The 20,427-nt window shown below is 44.8% G+C and overlaps 2 protein-coding genes across 10 annotated transcripts in view; both read right to left on the minus strand.

Annotated features, from left to right (window-relative positions):
* Positions 1-4,285, minus strand: part of LOC143425155 (myelin regulatory factor) — a 45,183-nt gene extending 40,898 nt beyond the window's left edge. For all 5 annotated transcript variants that reach the window (XM_076897712.1, XM_076897710.1, XM_076897711.1 and 2 more), the window contains exon 1: positions 4,029-4,285. In XM_076897712.1, the coding sequence (XP_076753827.1) occupies positions 4,029-4,077 (49 nt within the window). In that variant the 5' untranslated portion in view covers positions 4,078-4,285. The remainder of the gene's footprint in view (positions 1-4,028) is intronic.
* Positions 4,286-5,647: 1,362 nt separating this feature from the next.
* LOC143425137 (tyrosine-protein phosphatase non-receptor type 5) lies at positions 5,648-15,481 on the minus strand. 5 transcript variants are annotated; one of them, XM_076897660.1, is made up of 9 exons: positions 15,143-15,481; positions 14,356-14,560; positions 9,821-10,013; positions 9,524-9,722; positions 9,221-9,436; positions 8,723-9,133; positions 8,352-8,647; positions 8,061-8,270; positions 5,648-7,978 (listed from the first exon to the last, which is right to left on the minus strand). In XM_076897660.1, the coding sequence occupies exons 3-9, from the start codon at positions 9,841-9,843 to the stop codon at positions 7,864-7,866; spliced, it is 1,470 nt and encodes a 489-aa protein (XP_076753775.1). In that variant the 5' UTR covers positions 9,844-10,013; positions 14,356-14,560; positions 15,143-15,481; the 3' UTR covers positions 5,648-7,863. The 5 variants fall into 5 exon arrangements, with proteins under 5 accessions (XP_076753775.1, XP_076753774.1, XP_076753778.1 ...); XM_076897659.1 differs by having other exon boundaries at positions 14,356-14,567; XM_076897663.1 differs by lacking the exons at positions 14,356-14,560; positions 15,143-15,481 and adding an exon at positions 10,780-10,963.
* Between the last annotated feature and the right edge of the window lie 4,946 nt (positions 15,482-20,427).

Genomic DNA, 20,427 nt, shown 5'->3' on the forward strand with positions numbered 1-20,427 from the left:
CAACAAACCGCGAACACGATGCAAGCGCATAATTTATTCGGAATATTCAAATAGTTTCACGCGCGCGCGTGAACTGCATACGAGAAACCGATTTTCTCGTCGATTTCCTACTTGCTCCTCTTTCTTCGATACGTACAAGGCTCGATCCGTCTGAAACGTGGCGAACGAATTCGATGACTTCGAGGACCAATGAACCGCGATGAGCATCAAACGAAATCGGTAGAGACCGGTGTTTACTCTCGCGTTTAGCGACCAGTTTACAGTTATAGCTCGTGATAAAACGTTCGCTGTACAACCGTGCGTCTCGAGTGTCTAGCTAGCCTTGTTATTCTCTGTTCCCTGTTGTTCTTTTAATCGCAAAAAAGAATCCAACTCGAAGACGGAGCTGGAGCAGGGGGGGGATAAAAATTCGTCGAGTTGAAAGTCAGTGAAATTTTTTGTCAAATCGACCGTGATCAATCATCGCGATATGTAGAGCTAGAAAATCCTCCTTTCAGTTTCTTACTTTCTTAATTAATCATCGACCACTCGAAATGGAACGCGTTCCAACTGCGATTAAACAGCGAAATCTGCTTAAAAATCCAGCAACTCATTCGTTATTAATAACACTTATTAAATGAAAAATAGTAGGAAGTAATAACGAAACGGTGAGTATAAAATACAGCCCAAAGGCAACCATAAAACCACTATGTAATGACGTACAAGGTAACCCAAAGATCTAATCTAAATATCCAAGAAATACGGAAGAAAGATCCCCAGATAACGTCGCCGTGCATACAGGCTTCTTTTCCGCCGGAGCATCCACTAATTACACAACAAATACCTAAACGTGGAGCGAGCCGTGTTTTCTCCGTAATTCATATGTACGCCAGTGACTATCCATGCGGCACGCTTCGCTTCCACCTGATTGTGAGGCAAAACGGTCCCGATTACCTATTCAGCGCTGCGTGGAAAGAGAGGCAGCAACGTTTCATAACCCCCTTCGCGTTCCGTGGAACTTGAAAAATCGTCTGTTTTGAAACAGGCGGGAACGGGGCCGCGTCCGACCAGCCGGTGTTCCTTCTAGTCAATGACGCGTGGTGCGAGCATGCAACCACGTCCACTCGCGTCCCCGCCGTTCATCCGCGCGCACAACTACGTCGCCATTAACGTTCGTTTTGCGTCGTTGCGCCGTTCCGCGTGAACCGGCGATAACCACCGTTCGAATCGGGAGAACCGCTTCTGATTTTACGAACGACCAGACCCGCACCACCGTCGACGCAAGAGGGAGCGCCGCGGTGCGTCGCTGTTCGAACCTTGGCGCGAACGAAACGGTGGGAAAAAAAGTCGAGGATGATCGAAGATCGATCAGAATTGTTATCGTTCATGAGAAAACTTTCATAAATGCATCAAAGGTAACAGATCGAAACGAGAGAGCGTACATTTCGTGGTCGTAAAGATAAAATACTTCTGTTTAAAGTTAAAACTGTTTGATCGGCGGAAATTGACCCGGAAACGGGGATTAAAATCTGACTACGGAATATCTCTGTTAACTGTACTCGAAATTCGCGCTCGTGCAAGCTTGCGTAATTCCGCACGGAGAGAATTAATTAGCGGCGAGGAAAGTTCGGTGCTTGCTATATTTAACGCGGTCGTACTAATTTCGTTAGCCGACTGCTTTCACGGTTATCACCGTGACACGAAACGACGCTCGATTCGCTACGGGAATCGGCATTCGTTGGCCTCGGTTGAACTTGCGGAAACCGCGGCGAGGGAACGACGCACGCGTACGGGAAAGTCGGCCGAGAATCGCCGTCTAGGAGCGTGGAACGCGAATTAGTCGCGGGGCCCCGGTCCCACGGTGGTCAGAATGGACCGTTTAATGGCGGGCGGATGATCAAAAAGTGAACGTAAAGCGCGTTCGTGGCGCGCGCGTAGCGTATTGGCGCGCGGGTTACGGCCAAGTATCGAGCCGTTAATTTCAAATAAACGGAAAAGCACGTTCACCGCGCGACTTTCACTGTCTGCCCTGCCGCGGCGAGCATAGAGAATACTGGAATTGTTGGCAAAGACCGACGAATTGCGGTAATATCCGAGAGAGCTCGATCCGTCCAGCGGATCTTGACGATCCGCAGACAACCAGCGACGATCGATAGAAAAAATACTTCAATGGACACGGTATTATCTTCTCGTTTCTCTCAAACGACAATTCGACGAAACTATTATCCAATCTCTTTTTCCTCTTTAAAAAAGAAAACATTGTTTTGAAACTAAGCAATTTTAATCCTAGATTTACTATCCTTAATGACTCGAAACAACGTAAGTAGCTACGAGCGAGGTGAAATCTACCGGTTGCCGCTATCAACGACGCTCGACGTGTCTAATCATATTTGTCTACGAACGAATAATTCAATGTAATCGGATAAACGAGTTATCCGCTTGTGTACCGCTCGCAGGAGAGCGTGCTCGGAAAGATCAAGTTAAACGAAGAGAAGCTGGCATTACGCTGCAACCTCCGACCCAGATAAAGAATGCTACGGTGCACTCGTTGCAGGTGAATGCACCCGGCACTCGAGGGACCAACCACGAGCACGTTTATTCGTAAAAAAAACTGTAGAGTATAAAGATATCGAATACTTTTCGAATATCCGTGACCCGCGCTGGGTTCACCTGCGATCCGTTAAAAAGACTGTCAAGCTCTGTAGCAATCGAGCAGTTTCGACGGTGATTCAATGTTTACTCGGACCTGGGCAGATCGTTTTACGTAAATTATCTATTGCACGCGTCAAACCTCTGGTATCGTAACATCGCATTACTTCTTATCGCTGTTCGACTCGAAAGTACCGTGGTATTAATTAAATCGACCGTGTCGAGGTCTGGATTTCTCCAGTATCCAAAAAGTAACCCTGCTTCGCACGAAACGCAGACAGAATTTTAATTAATGGTTGCTGCAATATCGAAAAAGAAACTTGTTGAATTCGATTAGAAATAGTTGGAACGTATAGAGCGGCTATTAGATTTTAATTTACGTTTCCCCGAACTCGAGGAATTCTTGGTACGGATGAGCGAAGTCAAATTAACAAAATGGCGAATTAATGGCTGCTCTAAGCTCCGCGCTGGTCGCCGTTGTGCATAGAGACACCGTCCGCGTATTTATAGAGGAGTAAATGGCAAGAAATGATGCAGCACGATGCATTGAACTAAACGTGTAACAGGTATGCGAAGGTGGTTTTTCCGCGAGTATGGAGGGGAGGTGCACAGTCAAGGCAAAAGTAGGGTAAATGTATCCACGTAGCCGCACGACTCTCCTTTGCAGATCAATCAGAGCGAGCTAAGAATTTTGCAAACAGAATACTTTGAATCTAAACGATTCAGAAAGGATCTGCGAGTGATCCCGTGCGACAGCGATGCCTGAATAATTCATCCGTCCCGTTATAATCGTGCTACGAACTCTATAACGCGACATATTTACTTTCTAGTATCGCGCTTAATATATCCATCCTGCTCGTTTTCCAGAACATTTTAGAAACTTGACTCGCGAGAAAAACAGTCCCGTCCCCGCTCACCCATTGTCGTCCAATCGAAAGGTTGTTTACATAAACACGAAACTCTGTGAAAAATCAGGGAACGGAAAATTCCTTGACATTTTCGAAACCCTTCGACCGCGTCGTGACAAAATCGCCACACTCGCTGACCTCGGGAGAAGGAAAACGGAGACGGTCGCGCGTGGTGTGTGTCAACGCGACACGCAGGACCAACGATGTTTATCCCGTGTCATCTGTTCGAGAGCAAGGAGAAACGAAATACGAAAACGCACGATCAACCGTGTCCGGTGCGCTGTTTAAGGTCAATGTACGGGAACGCGAAGCAACCGAACGCATTAGTAAGTACGCGCGAGGTATACAGCGAGGCGCGACGGAACCGCGACATTCCCGTCGCTGTCACGCTTGTCAATCGCCGCGAACAGCTCTGCTGGCGGTGAACGGTCCCGACGAAACGTATTGCAGCCACGGAACGGGTATAACAGAACGGCTGGCGATGGTACTCACCGAGAATCGCCTGGAGGGTTTGCTCGTCCCCGTCCCCGATGACATCCATACCTCCGTTGATAATATCGGACCCCTGAGATCTTCCGGGCCCGATCAACGGGCCCCATTTTGTCTCCAGGCTACGATGTCACTCGACGCGACGTCCCACATAGTACGCGACGTTTAATGTAACTCTCTTCCGTTTTTCGTCTCTCTCTTACACTCTCCCTCTGTCTCTGTCTCTCTGTCTTTATTGCTCCTGGTCGCACGATGCACCGTCTGTCCCTATTTATCCGTGCACTCCACCACGAAATTCCGGCGAGCAGTTCGCGAAAACGTTAACGCATTCCGCGCGGTCACTGTGTTCCACCGTGTTAAAAAAAAAAGCCCCCTGGTAGAGGCAGCGACACGATCTACCAGCGATCGAGAATCGGCATTAGCGAAACACGACAACGGGAGCACCGCGCAGGAGAACGAAATTTATCCGTCGCGCACGATACGTGGTGGGACCAGCGGACCACTTCGAACCGTTTCGCGTGTTCGCCGTTTATTTTGTCCCCGGTTGCACGATCGACGAAACGATTTCACCGTGCGTTTTATTTCACTGCCGGACTCGTACACCCAGGAGCCGTGTCGAATCCCGAGGCGCGGACTAAACTTGAGTTCCGTGCCGACACCACACGCGCACGAGACGTAATACATGCAAACGCGCCCCGTGCATGTCGCGCCGAGAGCGAGCTGGTCACGTGACGCCCTTCAGTCTCCTCTACGGCGGCGTTTGAAAGAACCGCGCGGCGGCTGTCGCTCGTCGAAATGCGCGTCGTTTTCGTGGTGAAACCGTCTCGATTCGATCGTACGTCGCGAGATTATCAAGTTTGTCCAAGGTGGAGTTAATTGAGCGTACTCGTCGAGACGAAACGACGGGTTATGTGGTTTTAATCCGCGAAAGAAGCTTCGAGTATCGTCGAAGAGGTTGGCGACACAAGATGGCGGCACTGAACTGCATCTCGCGCGGTAAAACGAAATCTGTGGATCTGCTGGGCATCGAGATGCTTGCTTGGGAACGACACTGGTGTTCTTTATGGAACGAAAGGATTTCTTCGCGTCCAGCTCAAGCGTCTGCAATAAAGAAAGGTATGTTTGTAGTTGATAGTTTTGTATGTGCAACATATGATGCGTGAAAGATTGAATTTAAAGGTATACGATGTATATATGTCTTGCTACTGTCTCTTGTTAGCACTTTTAACGGTATATATATGTAGACGTATTTAATTAATGAGACAGAATACGGTCTAATATTAATGGAATGAAGAACAAATTGTCGTTATCTAGAAAAATAGACTTTTATTCTTGGTAAATAATCATCGTTATACCTTACAGCATTAAATCTATAGAACGATCGTAACGCATTTTCTGTGTACACACTTTGCATCTTAGAATCTAAGAAATGTTAGACAGGTGATATGTGGGGGGAGATAAATACAATCCTTTGCAGTAGATGTACACTACGATTAGATTGTTTTCATAGCACGTAATGCAAACGTTTGATAACATTTTACACGGGAATTCGTGTTTCAAACTCATAATCAAAATGGCGCGGTCCAAGTAGAATCCATGACTTGTATCGAACGAGCCTTTATTCGTGGCAATAAATAAATATATAGCTGGTAAAGAAAGCGGAATTTTTAACAAACAGAAAATAACTTAACATTTGTACAAATCATATTATAAAATCATCGTAAAGCTAGAAATAATTATTCGATTAGAAAATAAAATCGGTAAACATAACCGCGATAGTACTCCATTTGCTAGAAAAGTACATATAAACAGTGCATGGGTACTATAAACATTTATTACGTCACATAAGTACAATTGAACACCAAAGGGCTTCTAAATTGTTATTATTGTTACTGTTACGTTATTAATACGTTTACATTAAACTTGCCCAAGGCTTTATATTCATAAATAATTTACTCTTGATCTGCTTACACAAATACATAGTCTCTTAAATATATTTTTGCTCTCTGTACAACGTATGTACAAATATATGTATATAATATGCTCTAATTAATGTATGTATACATATCACAATCTTTCGCTCAAAAGTCCACGTTCACACCGCGTCCACTTGCAAGACAGAAAGGTTCAGAGGCGTTTATATCGATAATTCGAATGGTAGATGTTCACAACACGTTCGATGAATAGACTGATTATGGTTTTGAAACAACATCTGAATTTGCTACGGCACCATTCATACAGACAATTGCCAAGGCTGTTCACGATAATTTAAATTCGAAACGCATAACCTATGGAAATAGTTCACACACAAACTGGACTTTGATCAGAATCAGTAGTAAAAAAAAAAAAAGACGAGACTCAAAGTACCGCGCAACGGTCATTAATTATCATAAATATTACAAAGTTTGCAATATATCTCGTTATGGTATGCGATATTGTTAAATACTAATAACAACTTTGGTATTGTTACAACGTCAAAATCGAGCCGTAAAAGTTCTACACTGAGAGACATTGCTGTTCAAACTATTGCCATTCTTGTTAACAAACTCATATCCAATTTTATCCCTATAAGCTCGTAAACTCACACTTATTGTCAGCTACATACTAATTTATAAACAAGTAAACCGATCGTCATCGAGGAAAAAAGCCGTGACCTTTATCAATCACTATTTCACAAGATTGTATTTGGAATTTCATAATTTTAAATGTTAATTCACACACATACTCGAAGTAGTAAACAGAATAAATAATTACAATTTTGTACGTAATACTCGAAGAAAATTCTATACAACTTGTTTTACTATATCGGAAATCTCGATAAACTTTGCTTTGCAATTCAGATCAATAAATCCTACAATTTGTTATTCTTTTTCTTCTTTCTTTTTTTTCTATTTTTTTTCCTTTTTTGTCAAGTGAAAGTCTACATTTCTTACAACCTTACATATAATTTATGTCATGAATTTTGCTTTATATTACAGAAGCATATTATTTCTCTATAGTTAGAATTATAAACTTATATAATAAAAGTATTGTACTACCTGCATTCAGTCTTTGTTGATAAATTAATTAAAGGTCATGGAAATAATTGTGTACGTGTAACTGTAAAATTAACTAGGAACTACACAAATAGGATAAAAATATTTTAATCAATCTGGGTCCCAATTTTGTAATCATTTGCCTTTCTGTAGTTTACGATTTTATCGTTTCAAAATAATTGTTTTAACCGTTGCATTTCTTTTTCATTTCACAATGATTTCACTGCACTAGAAAAGCTAAGAAAGAATCGTTCGTATTGTAGAAAGTACATGAGTCTGAGAATACCATAGATGCAAATGTTTATAAATGACAAATCTAATTTTTAACCACACAGAGAATGCATAAAAATCTGAATCGATATTCTGACAAACCCTGATAACTCGTTAAGTCGAATTGAAATATTTTCCTCTTCCATTTGTCAAAAACAGTTTTAATTCCGTTTAAGAATTGCGTACTCCTTAGAACATGCGTCAATAAACCGTTTTTACCTTCGTCTTGAGCTTTGTGACTGATATTAATTGTCAACAATTCATCATGGCAGTATAGAAATGGCAGCTTATTTAGTGAGACGTGACTCATCTTGAATAGAATAAGATCAGGCGAGAGACTCGCCGTACACGAATCGAAATTGAGATTCACCTCGTAGGATTTCCTTCGCGGTACACATATTGTTCACCTGGACGAAGTAATACGTTGCAGACAAAATTCTACAGTCGTTTCGAAAACCTTTTCATCGTCTGAGACGAAATTTATCTTTTAATAAACTCTTTTATCAATTCCCACGATCACCTCATCTAAAGCTTCAATCTCCTGAACTCGACGATCTACCACCGTCGAGCGTTTGTTCATATAGGCAAAGTGCACGGTGAACGAATTCGTATTGTTCTGCCGTTTGAACCATACCTCCTCTGTCGTATCTAAAGACAAAATTAATTCTTAAACACTTTACCATTTAAACTCAACATATTTTTTAAACTTGATTTAGAACGTATTTCGTACCTCATTTGGCATAAAATGCCCAAAACGTCTACATTCCCATCTCGCAATAGCTGGGTCATACCCGTAGCTAAAGCTATAAAACAACCAGTCCGCCCAATTCCTGCACTGCAGTGGACAATGACCGGTCCTGGTAAAGAATTTACCTCTGCAGCCAAACTAACCAGTGTATCCACAGCTTGAGGTACGGCATGGTCCGGCCATGAGTCATACCTATAATCATTGGTTAGCCACGCGTTTAATGGTTTGTTGATACTAAGTAAACACGTGAAATAAGAGCTATAACTTAATTACCAATAGTGCTGCACGTGTCTTCTCTCTCCTTCGTGTCTAAGCTCCAAATCTCTGATCGTATAGCCTTCTCTTGAAATGATAGAGTTAACAACAATAGTAAAAGGTCCAGCTTGTATGCGACTATTTTTATCCAGCGGGAAATATGCTTCGCATTTTGTTTTCGCCGCTTCGTGTAGTTTAGTCATCATAACCACTGCAGGAGACTTTTCTGCCCAGACCATTTTCCAAAAATCGCCCACCGTGTGGGCTAATGGTCCCTGCGTTGCAATATAGCGAGCATCTTCTCCATCGTAACCCTGTTAAGGCGCAAATAGTAAATAATACATCTGCTCGTCATCTATTATAACAGTTTAATTCTATCTTAAACGTACCCGTATGTAGTTAGCGTTGATATAACTGGAAAGAGGATCATCAGAAGCACCTGGTAAAATCACTCTTGACTGCGGGTTCGGTAGTACGGAACAGTATCTATTTTTCACACCAGATCCACAGATGTCTAATTTCTCAGGCAAGTTCAGTGGAACTTCCCAAAATTCCTTATGCAATGACACTGGATCGCTGACTGCTTTTCTTAACTGAGCTCTCGATAAAACATTTCCAGCGCTTAGCAAAAATTCTTCCGCGGTACATTCGCGAGTGGGTGTTACGACGTGCGGTGGACTTTCCGGTGGTGGTGCTAATTCTATAGTCAAACTTGCGCTCGATCCACGTCGTTCTAATAATCCTTTAGTTTTTATACGTATTGGTTCCGGTCTGCGTTCTGGTGTGGCTACTGACATTACCTAAAGGCAGAGAAGTTTATCACAATCCTTTGGAAATTCTTATTTAACATTTAATTACATTATCTCTAACAGTTCAAGTAATTATACCTCTGGTAAACCAGTAGTTTGAATAACTGCTCTGACAGATTGAACAGGTTGAGCGGTCGGTTTTGCTGTAGGTTGATGAATCCATTCAATCGATGATTTTGCAGGTTTGATAGCCTTTTCTATGGGGCCTACAGCACCTTCTTCTACCAAACCTCTCCTGTCACCATCTTCGGTATCCTTTTCACGCGACATTTGTCTCCGCAGCCATAACAAAATCTAAACATAGCACGCTGTTGTAAATATTCTGTCGGGGTATACATAATTGTGTAATGACATAGATACGAAATTTGACTAAAATCTTACCAGGAATGTAAAGAGAATGGCGCCACCGATGGCGCAAAGTGCTACGAACAGGAACAATTGCCAGTCTAGCCATGATAAGGTTGCAGTGGAGCGTACCTCCTGTCCTGTACGGGTACTAAGTTGAGCTGCTTGCAAATCCATTCCAGCATCATCCAGTCCCGTTATGGACTGTGGGATCCTGTGTATGAGAAGTTGATATCTTCAATTGATATCAAATTCATTGTCACATGAGTCATTGATATTCTTCCAGAAATTAACAAGCAGCTATTAAATATAAATGTTTTTTCAATGATATACCTGTGATGAGATCGAGCAGACATTCCCTCGGTAGATGGCAAAAAAGGAATAGGCAGCACAGTGTCTGTGTGCCACCTTTGTTCTGTAATTAAGTAAAACTTCTCCAAGGGGCCTGAATTATCATCATTGCGTGAAATGTCATAATAATTTGCATCATTTACATAGTGGTTAGTCAGAGGGGTACTTGTACCTCCTGCAACAAAAAAGAAATCAAATTTCTCTTTAATTTATCGTCGATGTTAACAGTTTGAAAAGTAATCTAATCAATTTATCGTAAAAGCATTTCATCAGATACCCCGGTAATAACGTGCTTTAACGTCAATTCTCCGTACACTCACAATAAACAATTAAATTTCGCTTATCTCGAAAACAGCGTCCGATTATCTCTAAGATATTTGTTACGTTACAATGTTACGTTACACGTGGAAGCACACGCATTTGATCGAACCCATACACCGACAAACCGTTCAATGATTTTCATCCGTTAACGTAATACCAAACGCTTTCCCGTGTACACGTATAGCCTGACAGGCAACGGCACATTCCACTTAACGGCGACCCGAACTTTTCCACGTCCGGCGAGATGCTTCTCGGAAGTTCCTTCCGACTTCCGTGCCGTTACGCAGGAAGTAAACATCGCGTTAATTTTATGAACGGAGCAGCGCACAAGGAAATTCTGAAGCGGGGAAGGGTGATAAGCCGACGAGCAGATGTAGTGTACACCAATGAGAGAGCCGCATGTGACAAGTGGGATGAATAGACGTCGTTCCAGTCACCGACACAATCGTGCACGTATGCGTGCGCTTCCTATTTACACACAAACACGAAAACTACATCCTGTTTTCTGACACCGGTGTGTACAAAACAGCGCGGACACTCGTGCGCGCACCGGAAGGGACCGCGAGATACGTCTGAACGAGCGAAGGAGAAACCCAGAAACGATCGTATTCGATAGATACCTTTCGTCAGGAACAGGTAGACGAGAAACGCGAGGATCGTGCGATTGAAAATAATGTACGTGTCGCGATTTGAATGTAGCGGCTGCGTGTACGTGTAAACAGCCATGATGATGTCGGTTAGGAGAGAGACCAGGCGGTCTCGACTGCGCAAGCCTCTCGTTCGAACTGCCGAAGACGCTGTTCGTGTACCCTGACCTGGGCTTCGGTCCCCTTCGGCCTTGTAGCCGGTTACATACGGGAGGAAATACCGACCAATGAACGCCGCGCGGCACGCAACCGGCGTCCAATCCCGTAGACAGTTTGCCACCAGCGCCGGGATTTTGGCGGGAGGGACTCAAGGTGAATGAAAGCGAAGCACGTGCAACTAATGATAGTAAAGTGCATTCGGAATCAAGTTTTACGTTTGCTCATTGAGCCCAGCAGAGAAAGAGAGAGAGAGAGAGAAGCGTTCTGTTCCCCGTCCAGAATATACACGACGAACACGCTTCGCTCCGACTCGTCCGATCCAACGCCGCGTTTTTACGCGGACGGTGTCCTGTTCACTTCCGGTAGCACCGTCTTTTTTCCGTTACGCTATAACAGGGGGACTTCTTTCAACGATGCCACGAACTCAATCTTTTCTCACCGCGAATCGCTCGAATAGTTTGTCCCGAAGAATGGAGAATAGAAGAGGGAAACTGGATCGTCGAGAATTGTACTGTTTATGTTGGATTCGTCATTAACGAAATTCGACTGATGAGTTAATCGTAGTGCGAGAAACACGTGTACCTTTGTAAGAGCGTTTTATGGGTCAGGGATAACCATTGCGGTGGTTAACATTATTAAAAGAAACAGTTTTCCGTTGCGCTGACGCATCTGGGGATGAATCACTCTATAGCCACGCGCTATGAAATAAAAGTTTCTCATGGAGAAAAGAAAGGAAAGGGAGGAAAAAAAAAGGGGGATCGTTAGTATCGCGTCTAGAGCAGGCTCGAATTACCGTGTACTAATACGCCGTCGAAACACTGCCTCATGTTTGCGTCAAGCCCTACGCTTTTCCGTTTGCCAATCGTGAGACAATTCCTCCGACGCGCGTCCTCTTCCTCGATCCGTTTGAAACGCGCGGCTCCGATCGATCGATGCATAATCAACAATGAGACGATCTCCGTTTATCTCGTGACGGGCGCATAATGGAGAACAGCCTTGATTGTGTCAGGTAGAGACACAAGGCGCACGCGATGCTTGATTAGCTCGATTTTATCAATTGTTCATCGGTCAAGACAATATTGGATCGGGCGGGCGTCTAGGCGTTGATCTTACGCATTTCTCAAGAATATCTCGGTGATTCAGAAAACCGGATGTTGCCCATTCATCCCTGCCATACGCCCGACATCCAATATTCGCTGTGTCGAATCGGTTCTCCTGTTCTGTTTATGCTTCTGTCTTCTCGTCTTGCGAAAGGAAGATTACGCTATGAAAAAAATAGAGAAGAAAAAGAAAATCAAACAATTCTTCCGCTTGCTGAAACTTTTCCACATCGTCGTTCGAAACGTTTGTTTTCTGAATTTCGTACAAGTTTTCGTGAATTCTCGCGCGCCTCTTCGATCCGTTTGCCGATCAGCAATTGAATATTATGATCTTTAACTGGATTCAGATGAAATTTTCTATCCAATTAAACCGATCGGCTACGTGCTACAGCGATTACTCATGTAGCACAGTAGTTGCACTGTGTTCTCTGAAGCCGACGTTCAACGAACTCCTGTTTCTCTGAAGCTGGCTAGCGACGCTTGTCACTCGACAATGCTAACCGACTGTCATTGTTGCAACACCACTGCCGGCTGAAAAATCAATAACCAGCCTAGCAGAACCGAATCTTCGAACCTCCGCCGTGTGTACACGACGTATTCGTGAATTAATTGACTCGAACTCTGGTCACGGCCGACCACGAGCAATCCTCGCTGCACTGGTAAACAGGCATATTCCGTGGTACGATTACCCGCATAAAACTACTTTCCGCACGTAATGGAAACTATGCTTAACTTATTTCGAATAACACTCGAATCATTCGACGTTTATTTCACAACGCTTATCGATCGCGCGAACGACTTTTAACATTCGACGGCACCTTTTTCAAACCTTTTTTTTTAACAATCTCTGAAGGATCGAATTATTTTAAATGTTTAGCGTTCGTCTCGCACGTCACTAATTATTTAGGCAGACGGTGGAATCGCGACGAAGGGAGTGCGAGACGAGGGGAATTGGAAGAGATTGATGCGAATCACGGGAAGAGAAAATGGACGGAGGACAGATCGAACCAGTTGGAGGGAAAGTTATTGGCGGAGACGAAATTTAACGAATGCACGCGAGCGTGGATCTGTACGAAACGTAGGGCGGTCGCGGCACCGACTAAATTAGAGACTCCATTCACCCTTAGGAGGGAGCTTTCGTAGGGCGCACGCAGCCAGACACGCACTTGCGTAAAATTACTCGCCGTCGATTCGGCGAGGAACGCGTGGGTGGTATCGAAATGCCATTCAGAGGGTTCTTTTTCTACGAGAATCCTACGGAAGGAGTACGACTACGCAAAAGCAGAAAGCTTGAGATCCGACAGAGCGAAGTATTATTTAGACTTTTTACTATTTTATTAGTAACTATAATTTCACGTAAAAAATTCAGTATACAATCAGTTATATCTTTGCCTGATGGAATTTATAAATTGACAATGGGTATCAAGGGTTCTTTTTTTTATAAGAATATTTTCCTGTCGAAGTAGTACGACTACGTGATACTAGAAAGCTTGAGATTCGACAGAACCAAGTATTATTTAGACCTTTTACTATTTGATCATATTTATGAATTTTTTATAAATTGACAAAGGATATCAATAAGTCTCGAACGTAAATTTTTTTATTACATAGAATCGTTCGTTCTCGAGTTACATCATCAATCAAGGAGAACCGCGCAGATCGTACGGTTAAACTACAATTATAAATTATACAACGCGATGCATTGATGTTTCCTTGCACGCGAAAAATCTCGAACCACCCTATAATTAGCGTGATGCAACGAGGCACGATAAGCTGTTAGTCAAAGGATTTTGCCATCCGCATGGCTGGATGGAGGCACTCACAGTGCCGGGCGTGTGCTCAATGAAATCTCGTTTAACATTTACTATAAAGCCTTCGTTATTCACCGCGAGTCATTGCCCGCGCACGGTCCTCGCTGTGAACGCTGATAAAAGCACTTTTCAAAATCGCCTGTCGAAGGTTCCGTTGATCATCCCGCGGTACACACGCTCGATTGCCTTAAAAATGTTCAATAATCGTATTGTCGCGCGCAACATCGTAATATTTCATCGACATAGAGAACGTGGTCGAGTAAACGCGCTTAAGTTGTTAGAAAATTTCGAACTTCCTTGGATAAAACGTAAACGGGGAATCGTGGACGAGGTTTAACGATCGGGGATAGAAAAACGAGGAAAAATTACGAAAGTTCGCGGGGGTGGGATTATTCTTGAACGCGTGGGTGGGAAAGAAAATCGTGCAACGTGGAAACGGTTTCCAAGAGTAATAAACATAACCACTCTAAAAGCAGTACCTTGATGTATCTTTCTGGGGTGTTCTACCCGGCCAGTCGAGGCTTCTTTGTCCAGAAAAGTGGCTGTCCCGACCTGTTGGAAACCGAAAGAAAAGGGGATAATCCTACAGCAATTTTCTCAATCCTTGCTCGTCGAGCACGCGCGACGACGTTCGCTCTTCGACTTCCGTTCTTGATCATCGACTTCCTCTTTCTCGCATCGTACCTGAAATCTTGCGAAAAATCGTGTCGATGCCTTGCGAAACTCGCGCGGAATGCTCGAACGAACGTCGAACGCCTTACGAGGGGTGAAGGGCGATAGGAAAATCGCAAAGTGGCGATGTAACCTGATTTGATACCCGTTTGGGGTATTAATATTTTACGAGCATCGCGTGATTGCGTCCTCAACGAAAAATGATACGACTCGTCTCCGGTAAAGTAGATTAGACTATGCCGAATCGATTTCCCGGCGGTGGGTTGTCTCATGACAGAGAGTGACTCATAGGAAATCTACGTGACCGTGCGTCTCATTCTTTTAATTAAAACCCCCACAGAGAGCCAAACTTTGCTAACGAACGGTGAATTTCTTATCCGCCAATCGAATCGCGATTTTGTCAGGGACGCCGGGAAAGTTGCGACGAAAAATTGGTCGTCGAGTCTACCCCTAATTATCCTCGCCTTATTGGTTTACGATAAGGGTGCAATTCACAGTAAGCAATTTCCAAGTAATGAGTTTCTAATGAAAACAAATTTTACGAGATGTATCTGTACAGAGTGGAATCGTTGCTTCGCTCATGAATGTACTTACCACTTGGAATCGAAATCCTTGGGTAACGCCCGTTCACCTTTAAGTACACATAAAACACTCGTCAGTTTGTTCCTCGACCAACACCGTGTTACCCGTTCCGTGTCCCCTTTCACTGAGCGTGATCCTTGAAAAATTCATCGTTCCACGTTTGTCGCGTTTCAAGCGTAATGAACGGCAAACACCACCGTGACGGTCCATTCAGAGGTACACACCGGGGCCAGTCGAGATCTCGGCGTCGATTCACCCCTCGGCGTGGCAGCGTTACGAGTTGACCATCAGCCGCACGCGTGTACGCCGCGTGAGATAATTTCTCGCCCCCGTATCTACAACCTGTCTCTCCCTCTCTCTATCCGTCTCTTCCCCTCTCCCTTTCTCACTCTCTTCGAAACCCTATCTATCTTTTCGATTTATCAGTCCTCAACCCCTTTCCCACCGGATCGGAACGCCGCGATTCTAACCCGTCTACGTGGACGACGCGGTCAAGTCGAAGCGAGGAACGAGCCCGTGCGACGAGGTGGATGAAAGTCGCGCGACGCCGGCCACTTGCATCGGACGCATCTGAATGGCGTCTGAACGGGTTGCAAAATGACGGCCAACTGCATTCACCTCTTTCGGTGGCCGTGGAGGGTGGCTAGGTGGAGTGCAGACGCGCGCATTCGTGACACGGATACGAGGCGACCCACCTTCCCCTCTCGCACGGTGCAACCGAGCCCCGCTTCATCCCTCGTACAGGAACGAGCGTACACAGACCGTTGTGGCCGCCGATGGGTGTCGGTCTTTCTTCTCCTATCGTTGCACACGTACACCAGCGGCGCGCGGGTACACGTAGAAACCCCCTGGCTACCGTTGGCCGGTTACACTACCTGTGCATACTTTATCCACCCCCTTCGCCCGACCACCCCCTTCCGGTTGTCACGCATCGTTCCTCTTTATCGTAAAGGACTCGTCGCCCGTCGGGTTCGTCGGTGTGTCTCTTGCTCGTGTTTCTTTCAGCTTCACGGGTAACCAGCTTCCACGGCGCATTATATTTTCGGATAGTTCAGGGACGGTTCAATCTCGCGTGGTGATCCATCGGGCCTGGCTGCGTGCTCGACCTATTTTACAGTCGTTAGGGTAATTCGGTTTTTCGAAGGCGTTCAGTGGAATCGGCCGGGCGGAAAGGCAAGGGCGGATCGATCAACGCGGGCAGCTTTTAAAATAAATCCTTTTAGTCCCCCTCCCCTCCCCTCCCCCCCTTGTCTTTGACATCGTTCAATCGCTATTGGGCTGCGGTCCGCGAAATGCGATCACGATGAATTTCTAATTAAAGTTACTTCTCTAAGGAGAACGATCTTCGTTTCGATCCGCGCTCCCACGGAGGACATTTTTGCACGCGCGAGAACACGAGTCTGGTCCCTCTTTCCGTCTCTCGACAAGGGCGAAGATGTCCCGCCCCTCGGCGAAGACGCCTTTTTTGTCTTCCCCGACGGAAACGAGTCCTTTTAACGGTGCATTATACTAATGCAACGCGAAGGGCGGCAGAGAGATGAAAAGCGAAATGGAAAATAGTCAATCGACGTTGACCAGCGGAATGTGGAGCGGATGGAGAGTAACTCTTCGATTTGGATGCCGTTACATCAAGCTTCTCATACGAAGAGTAGTAATGAGAGTCGTCAGTTTCTTAGTACATCTGGAACAGTGAAAACGAGCGACTTTTCAAATAGCAGCTACATCCCCTCGACAAATAGTAGCTTGCAAACAATATTGCATAAAAAGTTTACAATCAAGTAATTGAAGGATTCGTACCAGACTTAAAGAGTTCTATCAAGAAAACAAAAGAGAATACATCATAAAATGTGTGTTCTATATCACATATCGGACGCTTAACTTTGCACGACGTAAAATCGATCGAGATTATCGACCCAACTCGTCCCAATTCGTATTTCGACCGCCTTCATTCAGTCTGACGGCGACTCGAGGGAAGAGCTATACCACTTTTCAGTTATTCTATTCGTATCTCCCTGGGCTGGTCCGATTCTTTGATTTCGACCGTGGCCCCCCTTTTTCCCGCCGCCGCTCCGTCGTCCCACCATCAACCCCTGTGGAACGTCTACCTTACCCCTCTTTCGTTCATCCGTGCCCGAGTAGCAATTGAAAGGGTACCCAGAAAGGGGATGTTGGGGAAGCGGAATGCCGAGAGGAGGGAATGTTGAATGAGGACTCGAGGTTGGGACGAGAGCTAGCTAGCTAGCCGGCTAGAGGGGGTTGCGAGCGAGGGGTTTGGCGGGTGAAGAAGTCGTTTGGAGGGGGCGAGACGGGGGAAAACAAGCTGGCCGAGAAGGGTGAAGCAAGGGGCTAGAATGTAGGCTAGTCTCGTGGGCGAACCGCGTCCCCAATCGATACACACGCAGCAAACCACTTCTGCATCCCCTACCCGGACCTTTGATTTCGTTACGATCTCGAATCGAATTGGCCGAGCTTCTATCGATCCCGCGCGATGAACTCGGTCGCGCGTCTAGATTCTAATTCGTTCCCGGTAGAAAAGACGAAGATCTAGAGCCGCGGTTATTTTTTTTATTCTTTTCTTTAACGACATCGCTGTTCGAGGGTTTTCATATATTAGATTTTAGGACTTAGAGGAATTTAGAGATCCTTTTAACATCGAACGAGTGAATTGAACGTTAAAAACGTCCAAGTTTACTGTTCTAATTAAGCATACTCTAGTTGATTACGAACATATCGTCGAAGAGATTAATATAACTTCGTTGTTTCTTCTTCTGCGGTTAAAGGGTGATTTTTTTATTTAGAATGCGTTACGAGTCGAAGAAACGATATCGCCTATTTCCAACAGTGAAACACACGCTGCCTCTATTAACGCCCACTACGCGTGTATACACCTATCCCACCGTTATGATACACGCACAAGTACACTTATGTAGGTGCACGCACACAGTTAGGGCCCACCTACGCCTCGTAACATGTAGAAAAGCAAGTTAATTTTATTTCCCCGCGATAGACGGGTACGAAAGCACGTTGCTGCACACCGGAAGGTTATACAACTGTAAACGAAAGTGTTTCCGATATCGTTAAGTTCGATCTACTTTCCTGCAAGGAAACGAGATCTTGCAACCATCGAATTATCTTGTATCCCTTGCCTGCTTTGGTAACTGCTGGAGAGAAATCAATGGTTTGCAACGATTGGGCAATTTCTAGATTCGATCGATAAAAGTATCGATATCGTTTGTAATTTGCCATTTCTGTTGGTTAATCCTAATATTAACGACTGTCTCGAACATTTTCTCTCCACGGTCGATCCGGATGTCGTAAATTAATAAGACCTTCGTATCGTAAGGATGGAAGTTAGACGACACGAGCTACGCCCGCGTCTGGCGTGGACAGGTGATTGACGAAGTGCTTTGACACACAGGGGCGGCTGAAGAAAGAATGAAAAAAAAAGGAGATCGCAACGGAACTGCAATTGTGCCTCTAGCAAGTGCAAAAATGGACACGCTAAAATAGTAGACACACGTTTCTGTTGAGAAAAAATGCTAGTGGATTCGACAAGTATTGATGCTGTAATTTATCGACGTATCTCTGCATATCGTATTTTCGATGAACGACATAGAAGTCCTGGCAGAAAATTTTAAACTGCGCGGTTGCTATGTTGTAAAAGAAATTAAACCATACGACGCGTCTACATCTTTCCTTTATCAACTTATCTCGACGAACATCGGATGGTACATGAACGCGACTCGAAAAACTCCTGCGCTATTTAAAAAGAGAAAAAATAGAGATAATCGTGGATGATTTATTTTCAACAATAAAATGTCGAGTAGCCATATCTAAACCGTCGTCTTCGATTCCACGAAACGGTAACGATGAATCGCGTGCGCACGTGCAACGATACAGCTGCGAGCCGCCATTCATCCACCAATTATTTCGCAGTTCGATAGGTAAAGAGAAAAAAAAAAAGAAAAAATATCCGGGATCTGAGGCGCTTCCGGTTTATCCGTGGTATCGCGATTTTTATTCAGCCGTTAGTCGATCTGATCGCGTCATTTCCTCTTCCGGTCGGCAGATTCGCGCTCAAGCAAGTGTATACGTGCGTGTATACATCATACGCGAGCGCAGATCCGATCCGGGAGGACGAAGAAAAATTCGCTCGAATAAAAAGTCCAACGCTGGGAACGAGAGACTGGTCCGTGGATCGAAACGACCGAACGGCTGGCCCGTTTCTATTTTCACGCACCACACGCGCCGTAGGTGGTGATAAACGCTCCATTATACTCGAATCACCGACGAAATCCCGATGTTTTCTTTTCCCTGGCTACTTTAAACGGGCCGCGATCGCGTCACATCCGCTTCCGGCGCGCCGCGTCGGTAACAGACGCGACCTTCGCTCGTGGCTCCACGAACGATCCCAACCTCCGCGAAGGTCACGGCTCATCTTGGTCCTGATTTTTCGACCGGTTTCGCACGCGACACCGCACGTGCTTCGCAGAACCGTCGTACGCACGTTGAATGGTTAACTCGACCGTTTAATCAGTCCAACAGGTCCTCCAATAAGTCGTCGCTTGAGTTACTCGCGCTCGAGTTCCGTTTCGTGATAGCTAGCTATCTTTCGTACGATATTTTTCTGCGGATCTTCGAATTCGATTCGCAAGCTAGTTTAATATCGCTCGCGCGATTATGGTTCTATGTGGATAGCTTGTAACTGCTTAAGCCATTCTTGAACCACTTAGGAGTCAAACTGTCGAGATAAGCGTTAACGTTTCCTGTAAGATAAAGTGTGTGTACGTAAAAACGGAAATTGCTCCATCGAGAAATTTTGATATTTGAATATCGTACTGATAAGTGTGCCTTTATCTTCGTCGAGTGTTAACCTTCTTGTAGATATACGTTTTATGAATCAGAGAAGATCAGATGGTCGTGAACATTTTTCGCAACAGTACTCGAATAAAGTAATAGCGAAAATATATAAAAAAAAATTGTATTTTAAGAAATTTCGTATATATCTCATATACAGACTTCATTGTAACGCGATTATATAATTTTGTGTTTTTCCTAAACGATATTTATGATAGTATAACGCAACGAGATTCTCCGCCGCTTCCGCCACGATTCACTGAACAGTATAATGTAAGCATCGAAGGCGGAGGCGCGCAAAAATCGCGCAGATGAATGAAGAACAGAGCCGTTGATCCGTTCTCTCAATTACATTCCATCCTCGAAAATAGCCTTTACGTAACGAGCCCATAGAGGCATCGCGATTTCCTCCGCTCGGGCGAACGTACGATACCAGGGCA

This window comes from Xylocopa sonorina, chromosome 7, assembly GCF_050948175.1.
Source record: "Xylocopa sonorina isolate GNS202 chromosome 7, iyXylSono1_principal, whole genome shotgun sequence".
Lineage (NCBI taxonomy): Eukaryota > Metazoa > Arthropoda > Insecta > Hymenoptera > Apidae > Xylocopa > Xylocopa sonorina.

Bases quoted from the DNA above. Each gene is read 5' to 3' on its own strand.
- LOC143425137 (XM_076897663.1), bottom strand. From the start codon at position 10,885: ATGGCTGTTTACACGTACACGCAGCCGCTACATTCAAATCGCGACACG. The intron at 8,648-8,722 runs GTACGTTTAAGA...GCGCCTTAACAG, and splicing joins TCAACGCTAACTACATACGG to GGTTACGATGGAGAAGATGC. The intron at 8,271-8,351 runs GTAATTAAGTTA...CAATGATTATAG, and splicing joins AGACACGTGCAGCACTATTG to GTATGACTCATGGCCGGACC.